This window comes from Elephas maximus, chromosome 12 (genome assembly GCF_024166365.1).
Source record: "Elephas maximus indicus isolate mEleMax1 chromosome 12, mEleMax1 primary haplotype, whole genome shotgun sequence".
NCBI classification, from domain to species: Eukaryota; Metazoa; Chordata; class Mammalia; order Proboscidea; family Elephantidae; genus Elephas; species Elephas maximus.
The window spans coordinates 50,990,176-51,010,964 of NC_064830.1; the positions used below are offsets into that span (position 1 = coordinate 50,990,176).

The 20,789-nt window shown below is 42.8% G+C and overlaps 1 protein-coding gene across 1 annotated transcript in view; it reads right to left on the reverse strand.

The window, feature by feature from the left end:
* CAPN13 (calpain 13) overlaps positions 1-20,789 on the reverse strand; it is a 114,385-nt gene that overhangs the window by 27,488 nt on the left and 66,108 nt on the right. The window contains 3 exon segments of the mRNA XM_049904030.1: positions 5,383-5,497; positions 5,499-5,532; positions 6,872-6,947. Of these exon segments, the coding sequence (XP_049759987.1) occupies positions 5,383-5,497; positions 5,499-5,532; positions 6,872-6,947 (225 nt within the window).

The following is a 20,789-nucleotide window of genomic DNA, read 5'->3' on the forward strand; positions in this document are numbered from 1 at the left end:
GATTCAGCAGAGTATAAGGGTGCAATATAAACATACAAAAATCAGTTGGATTCCTATAAAACCAATAAAGAGAACTACAAAAAAGGAAATCAGGAAAGCAATACCATTTGTAATAGCCCCTAAATAAATAAAATACTTATGAATAAATCTAACCAAGGCCATAAAAGAACTATACAAAGAAAACTACAAAACATGACTGCAAGAAACCTAGGGAGACCGACATACCATGCTCATGTACAGGTAAACTCAACATCGGGAAAATGTCAATTCTACCCAAAGCAATCTACAAATACAATGCAATCCCGATTCAAATACCAACAGCATTCTTTAACAAGATGAAAAAAACTAACCATTAACTTTACATGGGAGGCCCCGAATAAGTAAATCATCATTGAAGAAGAACAAAGTAGGGGCCCTCACACTACTTGACCTCAGAACCTACTATACAGCTATGGTAGTCAAAACAGCCTGGTACTGTTACAACGACAGACATGCTGACCAATGGAACAGAATCAAGAACCCAGATGTAAATTCATCTACCTACAGCCACCTGATATTTGACAAAGGCCCAAAGTTCATTAAATGGAGAAAAGACAGTCTTTTTTAACAAATAGTGCTGGCAAAACTGGATGCCCATCTGTAAAAAAATGAAACAAGACCCATACCTCTCACCATACACAAAAACTAATTCAAAATGGATCAAAAACCTAAATATAAAACCAAAAACTACAAAAATCATGAACTGCCAGAAATTTAAGGGGGATTCAGAAGAGGACGTAGAATGAGGGATATCATCGCTGATGTCAGATGGGTCTTGGTTGAAAGGAGAGAATACCAGAAAGACGTTTATTGTGTTTTATTGAATATGCAAAGGTGTTCGACTCTGTGGATCATAACAAATTATGCATAACATTGGGAAGAATAAGAATTCCAGAATACTTAATTGTGAACATAGACTAAGAGGCAGTCATTCGAACAGAGCAAGGGGATACTGAGTGGTTTAAAATCAAGAATGATGTGTGTTAGGATTATATCTTTTCACCATACTTATTCAATCTGTATGCGGAGCAAATAATCTGAGAAATTGGACTATATGAAGAAGAACGTGGCGTCAGGATTGGTGGAAGACTCATTAACCACTTGCAATATGCACATGACACAACCTTTCTTGCTGAAAGCAAAGAGGACTTGAAGCACTTGCTGATGATGGTCAAAGACTACAGCCTTCAGTATGGATTACACCTCGACATAAAGAAAACCACCTCACACCTGGACCCATAAGCAACATTATGGTAAATGGAGAAAAGATTGAAGTTGTCAAGGATTTCAGTTTACTTGGATGCACAATCAATGCCCATGGAAGCAGCTGTCAGGAAATCAATGATGTATTGCATAGGGCGAATCTTCCGAAAAAGACCTCTTTAAAGTGTTAAAAAGCAAAGATGTCACTTGGAGGACTAAGGTGTGCCTGACCCAAGCCATGATATTTTCAATTGCCACACATGCATGCAAAAGCTGGACAATGAATAAGGAAGACTGAAAAAGAATTGATGCATTTGAATTATGGTGTTGGCAAAGAATATCGAAAAAACCAGGGACTGCCAAAGAAAGAACAAGTCTGTCTTGGAAGAAATACAGCGAGAGTGCTCCTTGGAAGTGAGAATGTCTAGGGTTCATCTCACATACTTTGGACATGTTATCAGAAGGGACTAGTCCCTGGAGAAGGGTATCACGTTTAGTTAAGTAAAGGGTCAGAGAAAAAGAAGAAGATCTTCAATGAGATGGGTTGACACAGTGGCTGCAACTATGGGCTCAAACAATGATTGTGAGGGTGGAGCAGGAGCAGTCAGTGTTTCATTCTGTCATACATAGGGTTGATACAAGTTGGAAGTGACTTGACGGCACCTAATAACAACAACATAAAGATCATGGAAGAAAAATAAGGTCAACACTAGGGGCCCTAATATGGTTATAAATAGGATACAAACTGTAACTAACAATATACAAATACTAGAAGATAAGCTACATAACTGGGATCTTCTAAAAATTCCAAAGACTTCACCAAAAAAGAAAAAGAGAACCTACAGACTGGGAAAAAAAATTTGGCTATTACTAATCCAACGAAGGTCTAATCTCCTTAATCTATAGAAAAATCCAACACCTGTACAACAAAAATACAAATAACAACTAAAAATGAGCAAAGGATATGAACAGACACTTCATCAAAGAAGATTTTTGGCAGCTATCAAACAAATGAGGATATGCTCGTGATCACTAGCCATTACAGAAATGCAAATCAAAACTACAATGAGATACCATCTCACTCTGACATTACTGGCACTAATAAAAAAAAACAGAAAATAACAAACATTGGAGACGTTGTAGGAGATTGGAACTTTTATGCACTGCTGGTGGGAATGCAAAATAATACAACCATTTTGGAAAACGATATGGTGCTTCTTTAAAAAGCTAGAAATACAAATACCATACGATCCAGCAAGCCCACTGCTAAGAAATAAGATCCATCACATGAATAGACATATGCACACCCATGTTCATTGTAGCACTATTTACAATAGCAAAAAGATGGAAACAACCCAAGTGCCCATCAAGAGATGACTGGATAAACAGAATATGGTACATACACATAATGGAATACTACGCAACAATAAAGAATTATGATGAATCTGTGAAACATGTCACAACTTGGATGAATCTGGAGGGCATTATGCTGAGTGAAATAAGTCAATCATAAAAGGACAAATACTGTATAAGACCACTATTATAAAAACTCACGAAAAGGTTTACACACAGAAATAACCAATCTTTGAGGATTACAAGGGTGGGGAGGGGTAGGGAAGGATAAGCACTACCTAGAAAATAGATAAACCGTAACTTTGGTGAAGGGTGAGACAGTACACAATCCTGGAGAAGTAAGCACAACTTGACCACGGCAAAATCATGGAAGCTTCACAGACACATCCAAACTCCCTGAGGGACCAAGTTACTAGGCTGAGGGCTGGGGACCGTGGTCTTGGGGTATATCTAGCTTAACTGGCTTAACATAGTTTATAAAGCAAATGTTCTACATTCAACTGTGGTGAGTAGCTCTGGGGTCTTAAAAGCCTGAGAGCAGCCATCTAAAATACATCTACTGGTCCCATTCTGGTTGGAGCAGAGGAAATAAAGAAAACCAAAGGCACAATGGAAAGATTAGTCCAAAGGACTAATGGACCTCAACTACCACCTCTACCTCACTGAGCTCAGAACAACTAGATAGTGCATGGCTACCACCACCAACTGCTCTAGCAAGGGATCACAATACAGAATCCTGGACAGAGTGGGAGAAAAATGTAGAACGAAATTCAAATTCACGCACACACACAAAAACAGACTTGTTGGTCTGAAAGTCTGGAGAAACCCCAAGAGTATGGCCCCTGGACACCCTTTTAACTCAGTACTGAAGTCACTCCCTAGGTTCACCCTTCAGCCAAAGGTTAGACTCTTCTACAGAGCAAACAATAACACATTCGAGGAACGTGATTCATAGTTCAATCATGTACACGATACTAAATGGGCACACCAGTCGAAAAGCAAAGATGAGAAGGCAGGAAGGGACAGGAAAACTGAACGAATGGAAACAAGGAACCTGTGGTGAAGAAGGGGAGAGTGTTGACACATCGCCGGTTGACAACCAATGTCATAAACCAGTTTGTGTATTACTTATTTAGTGAGAAGCTAATTTGCTCTGTAAACTTTTACCTAACACGCACACACACACACACACACACACACACACACACACACAAACATGAAGGGAGAGTATATTCCCCCTTTGGTGAACAAGTTTTTTAAACTGTTAGGTAGAGGGCCATTTGATAGTAATAAGTGAAATTCCGGAGTCTCCATGTATGTGTGAGCTTAAGCATTGGCGGTAACCATCAGAGCCTGGGAATGCACATCAATCCCAAAACACCAATGGAAACAGAGCAAATAGGCAGAGAGATGGCAATTTGCAGTGCTCAACTACCCAAACCTCCTCACTGAATTCAGAGGAAGCCTAGTGAACAAATGCAGAAATTATAAGATTCAAATATACGAAAGGATGAAGGTAAGTCAAGATAAAGATGAATTAATACAGATCAGAAGGCTTCAGTCACCATAGAAAATGGGGAGGCAAAGAGGATGGTAAAGGTCCTAGGATTTTTGGAGAACTGAATAAGACGATGCATTGGAGTGCACTTAGCAGCACTTGATCACCACTTCCCTCCCCTCTCTCCCTTATAAGGAATTATTGAAAATGGCCCAATATATATAATTTGGGTTAGTCCATTTATGTCCAGCATATTCAAGGAAGGGGCTTTTGCTGCACAGTGAGACAGATGGAGCTCAGGAAGGTGAGTCAGTGCATTTGTTGCCCCAGAGTGATTTAGCAGGTGCCCCAGAGTCTGCTCATAGCCTCCTTGTGACTAGGTTCTCTGGCCAGGAGAGTAAAGAGCTTGAATGGTGAAGAAAGGGTGACACCTGAGGTATGGGGTTATTAGAGCCAGTCATTCTTGGTACACGGTTCCCAGGAAGAGGGGGATGCATATGTCTGGGTGCACACACACACAAAAGCACACACACAAAAACACTGTCTACACAACCTCTTCTTCCAGAAACATGTAAGCACACTCAGACTCATCTTTGCAGAGAGCTGTGCCACTCATCAATGTCACAAATGGGAGTGGGAGGTAAAGTGACAGTATGTGACTCCCTCAAGACAGAGTCAACAAGATCCATCACAGTGGAGTTCAAGAAGGACAGATTCTGAAGTGTGCCCACCACTGAAATCTCAGCATGCTGCTGCAGGAGACACCCTTCCAAGACAGGACAGGGATAGTCTTCCTTGGTTCTGAAGGTGCTTTGTGGTCTCATGGGGCAGACAGGGATTACTAATTCCATTCTTTATAGTCAGAGGGGCTGAGGACAGAGAGAATAACTCTATTCCCAGAGTCACAAAGCTAGTATGAGGTAAAGGTAATGGTTTAACCAAGACCTTGGCTTTTTGTCCAATGCTCTTTCAACAAGATCCACCCCATCTTGGATACTGACTGAAGGGAGGGGAGCCTGATGTACTCCCAGGAGACAGGTGTAGGTTAGCAGAGGGACAGTGATAGAGCACGAAGGGACAGGGAAGGGTGCACATTTAAGACTCTCCTGCCTGCCTTCCACCGGCAATCTTTTCCGTGGGAGAAACAGTAGCTGCCCCTTTCAGCTGTCAACCTACTGTCTGTTCATCCTCCCTGACAGTCTAAAATCATGGGGCCAGTGAGAACTAAAGCTAGGACAGGACCCAGGCTGGCAGCTTCTGGTAGGCATAATAATTACCAGTGTCACTACTACCTGCAGAGTTTCCTTGAATCCCTTGGTTCTTAAACATCATTTCAGACCATCTTTCATGGAGCGTGTTTCCACGATCCAGGCTGATTGGAGTCTGGTTACACGAAACACAGGCAGGAGAAGTTATTCTGGAAATCTTGACATGAAATCCTGTTAAAAATAGACACACATCACTAAATGACCACTGCTCTTGTCCCAGGAAGTGGGAGGAGGCTGCCTATCACATCACTCCTTCACTTTGCAAAGAAAATATCCACTGGCTCACAGTTGCCCTACCCAAAGGCCAGAGCCTCATTCTCCTCCCCAAAGTCACTTGCATCACCCTGGGACCCACCATCAGGTACTCCTCTTCAGCTCATTTATGCACCTCTCCCTTCAGTGGCCAGAGGGCAAGGATAGACTCAAGTTCTGGGCTCTGCAAGTCTCAGAGCACCTGGCAGGTGCTCCATTGTCAACCACCATCTGTCGCCAATGCACTGATCAAATTGCCAGCCCTCCTGTAGCCAAAGGACAGTCACCTAGTTCTTTCTGCTAAGTGGCCTACATGCTGCCTGGAAAATCACCTTCCCCTAGGGCCATTTGCCAAGTTCATTGTTGAGGTCTTTATCAGAGTAAACTGGATTCAACACTTCAAGTTCACCTCCTTCTGTGATGAAAGTGGGGGCACTGGAGATCTTTTCCCTTCTAATTCACATTTGTCCCTCCTCTGGTTCTTAATTGTAGCCCTGATGATGCAGTGGTTAAGAATTTTTCTGCTAACCAAAAGGTCAGCAGTTCGAATCCACCAGCTCCTCCTTGGAAACCCCGTAGGGCAGTTCTACTTTCTCCTATGGGGTCGCTATGAGTCAGAACTGGTTTGGTTACTGGTCTGGTTCTTAATTAGTTAAACCCAGCCTCCTTTTTAATACCTGCCAATTTCATTTAAATATGCCACTAAGTAAACCAGACAACCGTTCAGAGAAATGTCCTACTTATTGTCTAAGATGTGAGCATACAGCCAACAATGTGTTTTTCAAAACATCTACTCATGCATAACTGCTGGGTGTGGACACAGATGTCTCACCCAGAACTCTGGGTTCAGCGCTGGGAGATCAATGCTTTGTTGCCTCTTTTGGAGATTCATGCCAGGAGAGACTGTGGAGCTCCAGGCACCCAACAAGATGGTATAGAATATATAGGTATGATAACTATACATCCTTGTTTCCACAAGACTGTGGATTTCAAAGCTTTGCTTCAGGTATTTTATTTTCCTAAAAACATGTCCTAGAAACTGTAAAGCTTTAGAGCTTAAATACCTTTCACACAAAGAGGGAATACAAAAGTAATTTCTCATCCAAAGCTTTTGTATTTTGATAGAGAAAAGAGGCTCCCTCTAAACAGGTATCTGCAAAGCTAATCTCCATCCTCAAAAAAGTTTAGCGAAGGGGGTAGGGGCTGAAGGATTGGGCAATAAGGATTTAAAACACAATTTGTAAAGAGGAGTAAATACCAGAACTCTCCATCTTCCTTGTTCTCATGCAGCTGGCCTTTCCCGATGGTCGTGGGTTTACTGCCATTCCTGTGACCTGAGCATGAAAAGACAGACCACAGGGTGAGGTCTCCCAGAGTGCCTCTTCTAAATCTCAAGTGGCCTGACAGGGCCATTTGCACAGGCCTCCATTAGTTTTTTGTGGCTTCAAAGGGAGAATGCCACTCCACCTAGGGCAGGATTCAGTCATTCTCTGTGTGCCGATGGCTTCCAAACGTCTGTTCCCCACCCGATCTTCTTTCCTGAGCTATATACAGGTACGTGCTAAAGTTGGTTCCACATCTCCCCAGCATCCCACAGTGACCTCAAAATCAACCTGTCCCAAATGCTACTCATCCTCTTCCTGCTCCTATTGCCCAAGCGAGGACGTTAGGAATTGTTCTTAATACTTTCTCTCACACCCCTCATATCCAAACAATTCCGCTACCTAAGCACCTCTCAGAAAACCCTGGTGGCATAGTGGTTAAGAGCTATGGCTGCTAACCAAAAGGTTGGCAGCTTGAATCCACCAGGTGCTCCTCAGAAATCCTATGGGGCAGTTCTACTCTGTCCTATATGGTCGCTATGTGTTGGAATAGACTCGACAGCAACGGGTTTTTGATTTTTTGGAAGCACCTCTCAAAGCCACCCACTCATTTCCATCCTTGGTGCTGTTGTCTTAGCTCAGGCCACCCTCATCTCCCTCTTGGACTTCTAACTGGCCTCAGTGAACTCAGTCCTGCCTACCCACTTTCCTATCCATTCTCCACACTGCAATCAAAATGATTTTTCTAAAATGCAAATCTGACTATGTAATTTCCCTGCTTAAAACACACCAATGGTTCTTTATTACTCTCAGATTGAAGTTTAAACCCCTTAATGCAATCTATGAAGCCCTGTAGGAACTGGACTCTGCCTACCCTCCAGCTTTAAGTGGGTAGTTCCCCATCCACTCCTACCATTGAATCTTATGCTGTAGCAATAATGGATGTCTTTCAATTCCTTAAAACACCTGCCCTCACACCTCTGAGCCTTCTCCATTATGCACCCTCCACCTGGAACACTCTTCTTTCTCTCGGTCCTATAACTCACTAGCCCTTCCTCATCTCTCCTCCTGAAAAGCACTTCCTCTGGGAAGCCTTGTCTAGCCCCCTACCACCCATCTGCTCCACCTAAATCAGTGCCCCTTCTTTGAGCTCCTTATAGGACCCCACGCTATGCCTGTCTCAGCACTTACACACAGGTTATAATGGCTGGCTTATTTGTTGCTATGCCTCACTAGACACCAAGCTGCATGAAGTCAACGAGCCTTGCTCACCCTAATATCACTGGTGTTTAACACAATGCCTTTGCACATAGTGGGCACACAACAAATTTTCTTAATTATTGCTATTCTTCCAAGACCTACCACAATGTTTCAAAAAGCAGATGCTCAACATGTTGGCTGGGTTGAGCATGCCTCAGCACAAGTCATTTAAGACACTGCGTCTGTTTCTTGACTTTCTGAAGGAGCAGATGCTCTGGTGGGATCCAGATGAAGCCTGAATGGGGCCTAAACCTTGAGGTACTTCTGGCCCATTTCAAATGTGCAATTCTTTCCCTTCAAGTCACTTTGGCCATCTGGAGGTGGTGACTTTGCAGAGATGCTAGAACTGAGGAATGTTAATAGCTGTCTCCTGTGATGAGTGTTGTTATGGATTGAAATGTGTCCCCTGCAAAATACCTGTCAACTTGGCTAGGCCTTTATTCTCAGCATTGTGTGGTTGTCCTCCATTTTGCGATCTGATGGTTATCCTCCGTTTTGTGATGTGTTGTAAATCCTAGCCTCTGTACTTGTGGTTATGGTCTCATTTGGGAGTGAGTTGTCCGTTAAGTTAATGAGGCAGATTGTTGTTGTTGTTAGGTGCCATCGAGTCGGTTCCAACTCAGAGCGACCCTATGCACAACAGAATGAAACACTGCCCAGTCCCGAGCCATCCTTACAACCATTATGCTTGAGCTCATTGTTGCAGCCACTGTGTCAATCCACCTCGTTGAGGGTCTTCCTCTTTTCCGCTGACCCTGTACTCTGCCAAGCGTGATGTCCTTCTGCAGGGACTGATCCCTCCTGACAACATGTCCAAAGTATGTAAGACACATCCTTGCTTCTAAGGAGCATTCTGGTTGTACTTCTTCCAAGACAGATTTATTCGTTCTTTTGGCAGTCCATGGTATATTCAATACTCTTCGCCAACACCACAATTCAAAGGCGTCAATTGTTCTTCAGTCTCCCTTATTCACTGTCGAGCTTTCACACGCATATGATGTGATTGAAAATACCGTGGCTTGGGTCAGGCACACCTTAGTCTTCAAGGTGACGTTTTTGCTCTCCAACACGTTAAAGAGGTCCTTTGCAGCAGATTTACCCAATGCAATGGATCGTTTGATTTCTTCACTGCTGCTTCCATGGCTTTTGATTGTGGATCCAAGTAAAATGAAATCCTTGACAACTTCAATCTTTTCTCCGTTTATTATGATGTTGCTCGTTGGTCCAGTTATGAGGATTTTTGTTTTCTTTATGTGGAGGTGCAACCCATACTGAAGGCTGTGGTCTTTAATCTTCATTAGGAAGTTCTTCAAGTCCTCTTCACTTCCAGCAGGCAAGGTTGTGTCATCTGCATAACGCAGGTTGTTAATGAGTCTTCCTCCAATCCTGGTGCCCTGTTCTTCTTCATATAGTCCAGCTTCTTGGATTATTTGCTCAGCATATGGATTGAATTTGTATGGTGAAAGAACACACCCTGACACACACCTTTCCTGACTTTAAACCAATCAGTGTCCCCTTGTTCTGTCTGAACAACTGCCTCTTGATCTCTGTAAAGGTTCCTCATGAGCACAATTAAGTGTTCTGGAATTCCCATTCTTCCCAATGTTATCCATAATTTGTTATGATCCACACAGTCGAATGCCTTTGCATAGTCAATAGAGCACAGGTAAACATCCTTCTGGTATTCTCTGCTTTCAGCCAGGATCCACCTGACATCAGCAATGATATCCCTGGTTCCACATCTCTTCTGAAACCGGCCTGAATTTCTGGCAGTTCCCTGTCGATATACTGCTGCAGCCGTTTTTGTACGATCTTCAGTAAAATTTTGCTTGTGTGTGATATTAATGATATTGTTCTATAATTTCCACATTCAGTTGGATCACCTTTCTTGGGGATAGGCATAAATATGGATCTCTTCCAGTCAGTTGGCCAGGAAGCTGTCTTCCATATTTCTTGGTATAGATGAGTGAGCACCTCCAGCACTGCATCTGTTTGTTGAAACATCTCAATTGATATTCCATCAATTCTTGAAGCCTTGTTTTTTCGACAATACCTTCAGAGCAGCTTAGACTTCTTCCTTCAGTACCGTCAGTTCCTGATCATATGCCACCTCTTGAAATGGTTGAACATCGACTAATTCTTTTTGGTATAATGACTCTGTGTATTCCTTCCATCTTCTTTTGATGCTTCCTGCCTCGTTTAATATTTTCCCCATGGAACCCTTCACTATTGCAACTCAAGCCTTGAATTTTTTCTTCAGTTATTTCAGCTTGAGAAACACTGAGCGTGTTCTTCCCTTTTGGTTTTCCATCTCCAGCTCTTTGCACATGTCATTATAATACTTTGTCTTCTCGAGAGACCCTTTGAAATCTTCTGTTCAGTTCTTTTACTTCATCAATTCTTCCTTTTGCTTTAGCTGCTCGACCTTTGAGAGCAAGTTTCAGAGTCTCCTCTCACATCCATCTTGGGTTTTTCTCTCTTTCCTGTCTTTTCAGTGACCTCTTGCTTTCTTCATGAATGATGTCCTTGATGTCATTCCACAACTCATCTGGTCTTTGGTCACTAGTGTCCAATGCATCAAGTCTATTCTTCAGGTGGTCTCTAAATTCAGGTGGGATATACTCAAGGTCATATTTTGGATCTCGTGGACTTGCTCTGATTTTCTTCAGTTTCAGCTTGAACTTGCATATGAGCAATTGATGGTGTGTTCCACAGTTGGCCCCTGGCCTTGTCCTGACTGATGATATTGAGCTTTTCCATCATCTGTTTCCACAGATGTAGTCTATTTGATTTCTGTGTGCTCCCTCTGGTGAGGTTCATGTGTATAGTCACCGTTTATGTTGGTGAAAGAAGGTATTTGCAATGAAGAAGTCGTTGGTCTTGCAAAATTCTATCATTCGATCTCCGGCATTGTTTCTATCACCAAGGCCATATTTTCCAACTACCGATCTTTCTTCTTTGTTTCCAACTTTCACATTCCAATCACTGGTAATTATCAACTCATCTTGATTGTATGTTCGATCAGTTTCAGACTGCAGCAGCTGATAAAAATCTTCTATTTTTTTCATCTTTGGCCCTCGTGGTTGGTGCATAAGTTTGAATAATAGTCGCATTAACTGGTCTTCCTTGTAGGCATATGGATATTATCCTATCACTGATAGCGTTGTACTTCAGGATAGATCTTGAAATGTTCTTTTTGACAATGAATGCAACACCATTCCTCTTTAAGTTGTCATTCCCAGCAGAGTAGACTATATGACTGACCAATTCAAAATGGCCAATAGCAGTCCATTTCAGCTCACTAATGCCTAGGATATCAATGTTTATGCGTTCCATTTCATTTTTGACGATTTCTAATTTTCCTAGATTCATACTTCGTACATTTCAGGTTCCAATTATTAATGGATGTTTGCAGCTGTTTCTTCTCATTTTGAGTCGTGCCACATCAGCAAATGAAGGTCCCAAAACCTTGACTCCATCCACATCATTAAGGTCGACTCTACTTTGAGGAGGCAGCTCTTCTGCAGTCATCTTTTGAGTGCCTTCCAACCTGGGGGCTCATCTTCCAGCAGTATATCAGACAATGTTCCGCTGCTATTCATAAGGCTTTCAGTGGCTAATGCTTTTCAGAAGTAGACTGCCGAGTCCTTCTTCCTAGTCTGTCTTAGTCTGGAAGCTCAGCTGAAACCTGTCCTCCATGGGTGACCCACAGTACGACAAACTGACAGACACATGGGGGATATGAGGCAGGATTAGGTCATGTTAAAGAGGATTAGGTTATGTTTGCTATGTTAATAGGACAGGATTAGTGGGGGTGCAACACCCTTATGCACATCACAGCCCTGATCCAATGTGAGGGGAGTTCCCCTGGGGTATGGCCTATATCACCTTTTATTTTACAAAAGATAAAAGGAGTGAAAAGTGAGCAGAGAAAAAAGGGACCTACTACCACCAAGAAAGAAGAGCTGGGAGCAGAGTGTGTCCTTTGGATCTGGAGTCCCTGCACTGAGAACCTCCTAGACCGAGGGGAAGATTGATGCCTAGACCCATGGGTATTTCCAAGGAAAGCCAGGCCCACAGATGTTGAAAGGAGACAAGTATCTTCTCCCAGAGGCGGCAGAGAGATAAAGCCTTTCCCTAGGGCTGGTGCCCTAAATTCAGACTTCTAGCCTCCTAAACTGTAAGAGAATAAATTTCTGTTTGTTAAAGCCATCCACTTGCGGTATCTCTGTTATAGTTATAGCAGCACTAGATAACTAAGACAAGTGTTTAAAATAGAGTTAAACAGGAGCCCTAAAGAGGTTGACCAGGTGGGTGAGAGATCTGGAAACCATGCCACCTGAGAAATAGAACAATCCAATTTGCTTAGCTGAGGGAAGAACCTCTGGAGCAGATATGTAATGTAGAATGCTATCAGATGGAAGATGAGGTTTACCTCTCCAAGACTAGAAAGACCAATAGATGTAAAGGACAGGGAGGTGTAAGAAGGGCTTAGCAACTGGTGCTCTCCAACAGGGGGCTGGGCTGCCTTTGGTAAGGGGACTACGCCCCTGGGGGGCTAGATGACCATCTGTCAGGGGTGTTATCTTGGGTGGAAGGTTGAACTAGTTGACCTGTAGAGTGTAGCAAAAATAAAATGGAATTCTATCATTTTTCTACCTTTACTAGCTCGGTCACCTGGGACAAGTACCTTAATCATGCTCAGCCTCAGTGAGCCAAACTATGAATCAGGGATAATAATTCCTACCTCAAAAGATTGTTGTTGTTAGGTGCAGTCGAGTTAGTCCTGACTCATAGAGACCCTATGTACAACAGAACAAAACATTTCCCAGTCCTGTACCGTCCTCACAATAGTTGGTATGTTTGAGGTGGTAGAAAGGGTTGTTGCAAGGATTAAATAAGATGATGAATTGAGTGCCTGGCCCATAGTAGGCATTATGCTGAAATTAGCTTGTTTCCCACCATGATTTTTCAGATATTACTCAAAGTGGTCTTACTGTTTAATTTTGGCTGGTTCATTTACATATGCATCTCTCCTGCTTAGTGATATCAGCAGGTGGTACCACGTGTGATTTGTTTTTCTGGTATGAATACCCTTTTGTCCTGGAAAACCATTAATGGAAATTTAAACCATATCTATCCTAGTGCTGGAAAAGTTTGCAAGTATACTCTTAATGTCATCTGTGTTCATAACTCCTTGTACTCATTCAATCCTCCTAGTCACCTAGTCTCCTAGTCAAGAAATGAAATGGCGTGCATTGGGCAAATCTGTTGCAAAAGACCTCTTTAAAGTGTTAAAAAGTAAAGATGTCACTTTAGGGACTAAAGTGCACATGACCCAAGCCATGGTGTTCTCAATTGCCTCATAATGCATGTGAAAGCTGGACAAGGAATAAGGAAGACCAAAGAAGAATTGATGCCTCTGAATTATGGTGTTGGCAAAGAATATTGAATATACCATGGACTGCCAGGAGAACAAACAAGTTTGTCTTGGAAGAAGTACAGCCAGAATGCTCCTTAAAAGTGAGAATGGCATGCTTTAGACATGTTATGAGGAGGAACCAGTCCCTGGAGAAGGAGATCATACTTTCAGGGTCAGCAAAAAAGAGGAAGACTCACAATGAGATGGACTGACGCAGTGTCTGCAACAATGGGCTCAAGCTTAACAAAGATTGTGAAGATGACGCAGGACCAGGCAGAGTTTCATTCTGTTGTACATAGGGTCACTATGAGTTGGAACGGTCTCTACCAGCACCTAACAACATAACAACAACAAAAGTCTGAGAATGGGCTTGGCTGTGGTTTGGGCTTCTGATGATTGCACTCACATGCCCAAACATTTGAGTAGTTTTTATAATTGTGAGGACAGAGTACACTGAGCCATCTAACAGGGCCCCTGCCCTTGGGCAAATCTGCTGCAAAAGAACTCTTTAAAGTGTTAAAAAGCAAAGATGTCGTCCTTAGGACTAAGGTACACCTGACCCAGGCCATGGTATTTTAATTGCTTCATATGCATGTGAAATCTGGACAAAGAATAAGGAAGACTGAAGAAGAATAGATGTCTTTGAATTATGGTATTGGTGAAGAATATTGAATGCACCATGTACTGCCAGAAGAACAAACAAACCTGTCTTGAAAGAAGTACAGCTAGAATTCTCCTTAGAAGTGAAGATGGCAATAATATAGTTTATAAAGAAAATGCTCTATGTTCCACTTAGGTGAGTAGCATCTGGGGTCTTAAAAGCTTGTGACTGGCCATCTAAGATACTCTACTGATCTCACCCCATCTGTAGAAAGGGAGAATGAAGAATACCAAAGACACAAGGGAAAGATTAGTCCAAAGGACTAATGGAGCACAATTACCACAGTCTCCACTAGACTGAAACCAGCAGAACTAGATGGTGCCCAGGTACCACCATTGATTGTTCTGACAGGGATCACAATAGAGGGTCCTGGACAGACCTGGAGAAAAATGTTGAACAAAATTCTAACTCCCACACACACACACACAAAAAGACCAGACTAACTGGTCTGACAGAGGCTAGAGAAACCCCAAGAGTTTGGCCGCCAGACACTCTTACAGCTCAGTAATAAAGTCACTCTTGAGGGTCACCCTTCAGCCAAAGATAAAACAGGCCCAAAAAACAAAACGAGACTAAATGGGCACACCAGCCCAGGGGCAAGGACGAAAAGGCAGAGGGGACAGGAGATCTGGTAATGGGGAACCCAAGGTCGAGAAGAGAATAGTGCTGACATTTCGTGGGGTTGGCAACCAGTGTCACAAAACAATGCGTATTAATTGTTTAATGAGAAACTATTCTGCTGTGTAAATTTTCATTTAAAGTACAATAAAAAAAAAAAAAAAAAAAGAAGTGAAGATGGTGAGACTTCATCTCACATACTTTGGATATGTTATCAGGAGGGACCAGTCCCTGGAAAAGGACACCATGTTTGGTAAAGTAGAGGGTCAGCGAAAGGGAGGAAGACCCTCAGCAAGATGGATTGACATGGCACCTACAGTGATGGACTCAAGCACAGCAAAGATTGTGAGGATGGCACAGGACCGGGCAGTGTTTCATTCTGTTGCACACAGGGTTGCTATGAGTCTGAACCCACTCGGTGGCACCTAACAACAGCAACAAGCCCACACTAGTACATATGAAAGCAGGTTTGCAAACTAGCTTAGCTTAATTAATAAAGACCATCTACCTTGAGAACTGTGCCCTTTTAAAGAACTATCTATCTGGGAACAAATTGACAACAGCAACCCAAAACAGCAAATTAGATAGGAAGCTTAGGAGGGGAGTGATTTATATTAATGAGGGAGGAACCATCTGGAAAAGGAGGGTAAGAATGGTGGCAAAACCTGAAGAATGTAATCAATGTCACTCAATCGTACATGTAGGAATTGTTGAATTGGTGTATGTTCTGCTGTGTATATTTTCAACAACAAAAAAAAGTGAAATGAGCTATTTAATAAAAAAAGAAAAGAAAGCAGGTTCAGGTTTCCCATCAATTATAGCTATAATAATAAGTAATATTTTTTATAGCACTTTCAATGTGCTGTATGTACTACTTCACATACATTAACTCATTTAAACCTGGCCATACCCCTGTTAGGTAGGCTCTATCATTAACCCCATCTCAGAGATGAGGAAATGTGGCCCAGAGAGGTCAAGTAGCCTGCCTGAGGCCACATAGCTGGTAAGTGACAGAGCTGTGAATCAAACCTAGACAGTCTAGATCTGGCTCCAGACTTTGTGCCTCTTCCCATCAACTAGGTTGTAAACAATCTGAGAGTATACACTGTGTCCGACAGGTCTCTTGTGCTGTTATGTAGTGGGTGCTTCTCTAAGATGTGTTGGATGCTTGGCCAAGCTGAGGTTTAGCAGTGATCTGAGACAGATATCACCTAATGTGCACTAAAACTTGACATGTACACCAAGAAGGCATCCTTAACCCAGTTTGATAGATGAGGAAACAAAGGAAGATGTGGTGATGTAACCTGCCTATGTACGGATACTTAAAGAGTCAGGGGTGGAGTCAGGATTTGAACCCAAGTCTCCTGCTGCTTGCTGCTGCCCCAGTGCATACTGTGCAGGAGAAGACTCCAGCTACCTTACGCCCAAGCTGTCAGAACTGGGAGCGTGGACACATTTAAGGCAGGAGTCAGCAAAATTTGCAAAGGACCAGGTAGTAAATATTTTAGCCTTTGTGGGCCATACAGTCTCTGTTGCAACTACTGAACCCTGTTGCTGCAGTATAAAAGCAGCCATAGACAATACATAAATAAACAGGCATGGCTGTGTGCCAATAAAACTTTATTTACAAAAATGGTGTCAGGACAGATTTGGCCTGTGGGACCTAGTTTGCTGACCCTGAACTAGGTGATCCTGAGAGGTAGCTACCAAGATTCTTCCCACTTCTCTGCCAAACCTAGCATAATCCCATTTGCGTTTCATGGTTTTACAAGTTTATTTCTCTTTCTATGGGGGAAGGTTAGTCTCCCTTGTTCAACATGGGGCATCTGAAGTCACATCCAGGTTTATTCTACAAATTCCTTTTGCTTGTTTCCTCCCTCTTTCTCTTCCTCCCTTTCTTCTCTAGCCCTCCACTCCCAGTCATGCATTCATCTTACATTTGCTGAGCACCCACTTGTTCCAGGCACCCAGCCTCTGGGGCACACAGCCTAGCCCAAGGTATTGGGCCTGGCTCTGGGAAAGCCTGATTGGTAGAGCACTGGCTGACCCCACTTGCCTTTCAAAACTCACTGCTGTCACCGTATTGATTTTCACTGCTTGTTGGGTTCTGCTCCCCTGTTTGTGTGAATGCATTGCATTTCCTTTCAGATCATGTTTCCCCCCAGCAATGCTGCTGTGGCAGCTGTGTCCCAGCACTCTTTATCCATCTACACAGGCCTCAGAGGAGTTCCCCAGGGTGGCTCTGTGGGCTGCCAAGAGGAGCCAGGAACATATGGCTGCCCCCATTTCTCTCAGGGCCACCACTTGCAAGTCATTCTCAGTTAGCAAGGGGCCAGGGGACTGGGGCTCAGGCCTTCTGGCAGCTAAGAAATGCCAGCCCAGCTCCCCGGAGTCCACTGACCAGCATCTAGGCCAGCTAGGCAGAGGGCTGCTCTCTGGAACATGCCTAGCAGGGCCCCTGAGACCACTTAGAACTATTCATCCCAGAAATATTTTTTGAGCACCTACTACAAGGTCCCTGGGTGGTGTAAATGGGTTGTACTTGACTACTAATCAAAAGTTGGCTGTTCAAACCCACCCAGCAGAACTGTGAAAGAAAGTCCTGGTGATATACTTCTGAAAAACCAGACACTTAAAATCCTGGAAAAGTAGGATTCAAGATGGCGGCCTAGTCAGACACACCACACCCTCCCTTTACAACAAAGACCTGAGAAACAAAGTGTAACAGATACAGATGACAACCCTGGAGTCCTGAGCATCAAATTAAAGGATATAGGATTAGATCAAACACTGACTAGAAAAAGAAACCAAATGACAGCAGCGAATGGGGAGAGATATAGAACAAAGGTGCCCTGCCAGCCAGTCTGGCACAGCGGGGCCATTTTGAAACACAGCCGGCAGCTAGGCTGGGTGAGGAGTATAGGAAGACAACATCACAGAACTCCCAGTTGGAGACAGAGAAACTGCAAAGGCACACCTAGAGTGAAGCAAGGTAAGCAGGACATGAACTGAAGCTAAGGAGGGAAAGTACAGGCAAGAGGACAAGAGCTTCAGGGATTCTGGCATACACAGAACAGGGAGAAAATCAGGACCCAGAGACAGGAAGACTTTCCAGCAGTGAGACTTGATTGGCAGGGCAAATGGCAAAATTGGAGCAGTAGATGAGCCTGACCTTTTTTGTTTTTTATTTTTCCCTCCCCTCCTCCCTGGCTGCCCATCCCACCTCTCCCCCACTGGAGAGCATGCCTTCGTGGCTCCTGGCTGCTCACCCTTCCCCTCTCCTATTAGAGAGAATGCCTGTGTGACCACAGGCCACCTGCCCCACCTTCATCCTCCCACCCCCGCTGGAGAGAGTGCCTGTGCAACCTGGTCACCCACCCTGCCCCTCACTTGCTGGAAAGAGTGCCTGTACAGCCTCTGGTCACCAGTCCCACACCTCATCCACTGGAGAGAGTGGCTATGTGCCCCTTGGCCACCTGTCCACCCACTCCCCTACCCCAGAGACAGCACCTGTGTGCACTGTCTCTGCCCATCCACCCGTCCTCCATTAGAGAGAGCACCTGTGTGACACCCAGTCACCCACTCTGTCCCTCCCCCACCATAGAGAGCCCCTGTGTGACCTCCAGCTCCTCTCCCTACCTCTCCCCCGCCAGAGAGAGCAGCTGTGTGGCCTCAGGCTTCCTGTCCAATCCTGCCCCAACCAGAGAGAATTCCTGTGCAACCCCCAGCCACATGCCCTACACTTCCCCCACTGGAGATAGCTCTATGTGGCTCCCAGTCACCTGCCACCCCTACCCCTTGCCTAGCCAGAAAGAATGCCTGCATGGGCCTCACCCACTCTTCCCCATCCCTCCCCTACCAGAGAGAGTGCCTGCTTTAATGTATCAAAACAAAACAAATCATAGATAAATAAAATAACACCTTAAATCAAAATCCATCATAAAAGACAAAGAAGGGCATCATATAATGATTAAAAGGACAATCCACCAAGAAGACATAACCATAATAAATATCTACACAACTGCCAACCTTTCGGTTAGTAACCTGAGCTCTTAACCATTGCATCACCAGGGCTCCTCAGAGACAGCAAACAATACCAAATCATATAAAGAAACAGGACAAGATGACTCAACAAAGTGACCAATATAAAGGGGCAGAAAATCTTCCTTAGGTAGAGATGGTAATGGAACTGCCTGATAAGGAATTCAAAAGGCTTTTGTACAGGGTCCTCAAAGAAATTAAGGAAAACACAGACAAAACCCTAGAATTCAGGAAAGTAATATGAAAACCAAATGATAAATTAAATAAACAATTGGAAATCATGCAAAAACAGCAACTAGAAATCCAGAAAATGAACAATAAAATATCAGAAACAGATTAAGTCAATCAAAGGACATAGAATTGAAGAAAGTGAAGAAAGACTTACTGACATAGAGGACAAATCCCTTGATACCAATTTATTTGAGGAAGAATAAAAAAAAAAGTGAAGAAAGCCAAAGAGTTATATGGGACACTATGAGGAGGAATAATTTATGCATGTTTGGAATCCCAGGCCAAGAGGAGACTAAGAAAAGCACAGAAGTTTTGAAGATCTGCTGAAAGAAAACTTCCCCAATATCACAAAAGATGAGAAGATTTCCAGCCAAGGAACTCAACAAGCCCCACAAAAGATAGCTCCCAAAAGAAAGTCGCCATAACATATCATAATTCAAACTTGCCAAAACAAAAGATAAAGAGAGAATTCTGAGAGCTGCTCAGGAAAAATAAAATATCACCTACAAGGAGACAACAAGGCTAAGCTCTGATTTCTCAGCAGAAACCATACAGGCAAGAAGGTAATCGGGTGATATGTATAAAACCCTGAAAGAAAAGAATTGCCAACCAAGAATTATATACCCAGCAAAATCATCTCTCAAATATGATGACAAAATTAGGACATTCTCAGAAATTAAGGGAATTTGTAAAAACCAGACCATCCCTACAAGAACAAATATAAGGAGTTCTTTGGATAGAGAACAAATGACATGGGTCAACAATCCAAGAGTAACCTGCACAATGGCATCACCAAGATGCCAGTCCAGACATAGAAATCTCGAAAGTAAAATAAAGATTCAGAACTGAAAACAGGGAACCATATGTCAATCTGTAAGTGATGACGACTTCAGAAAAAAAAAAAAAAAAACGGAATAAATGGTGTAGACAGAGAGCTTCTATATGGAGAGGAAGTCATGGCAATATCAAGAAACAACAGACTGCTTTAAACTTAGGAAGATAAAGGTAAACCTGAGAGAAGTCACAGTGAAAGTTAATAAACCCACACACCAAAATAAAGAAGAAAACCATAAAGACTTAGTAAACACAAAACCAACAACAATGAAGGAAAAGAAAATATGTTAAAAAAAAAAAAAAGAACTCAGCACAGAGAAACAAAGAAAATGTCAACACCACAACAAAAAGCATATCAAACTGACAACAGTAAATTCATACCGGTCAATAATCACTGAATGTAAATGGCTTAAATGTACCAATCAAGTGACGGAGAGTGGCAGCATGGATTAAAAAAACCTGAGTCATCAATATGTTGCCTACAAGAGACACACCTTAGAAACAAACACATAAATAAATTAAAAATCAAAGAGTGGAAAAAATATATATCATGTAAAATGTGACCAAAAAAGAACAGAAGTGGCAATATAAATCTCTGATAAGTAGAATTAAATCAAAATCCATCATAAGAGAAGGGTATCATATAATGATTAAAGGGACAATCCACCAAGAAGACATAACCATAATAAATATCTACACATGCAATCCAAAATACATAAAACAAATTCTAACAGCATTGAAAAGAGAAATAGGTAATTCCACAATAATAGCAGGAGATTTTAACACA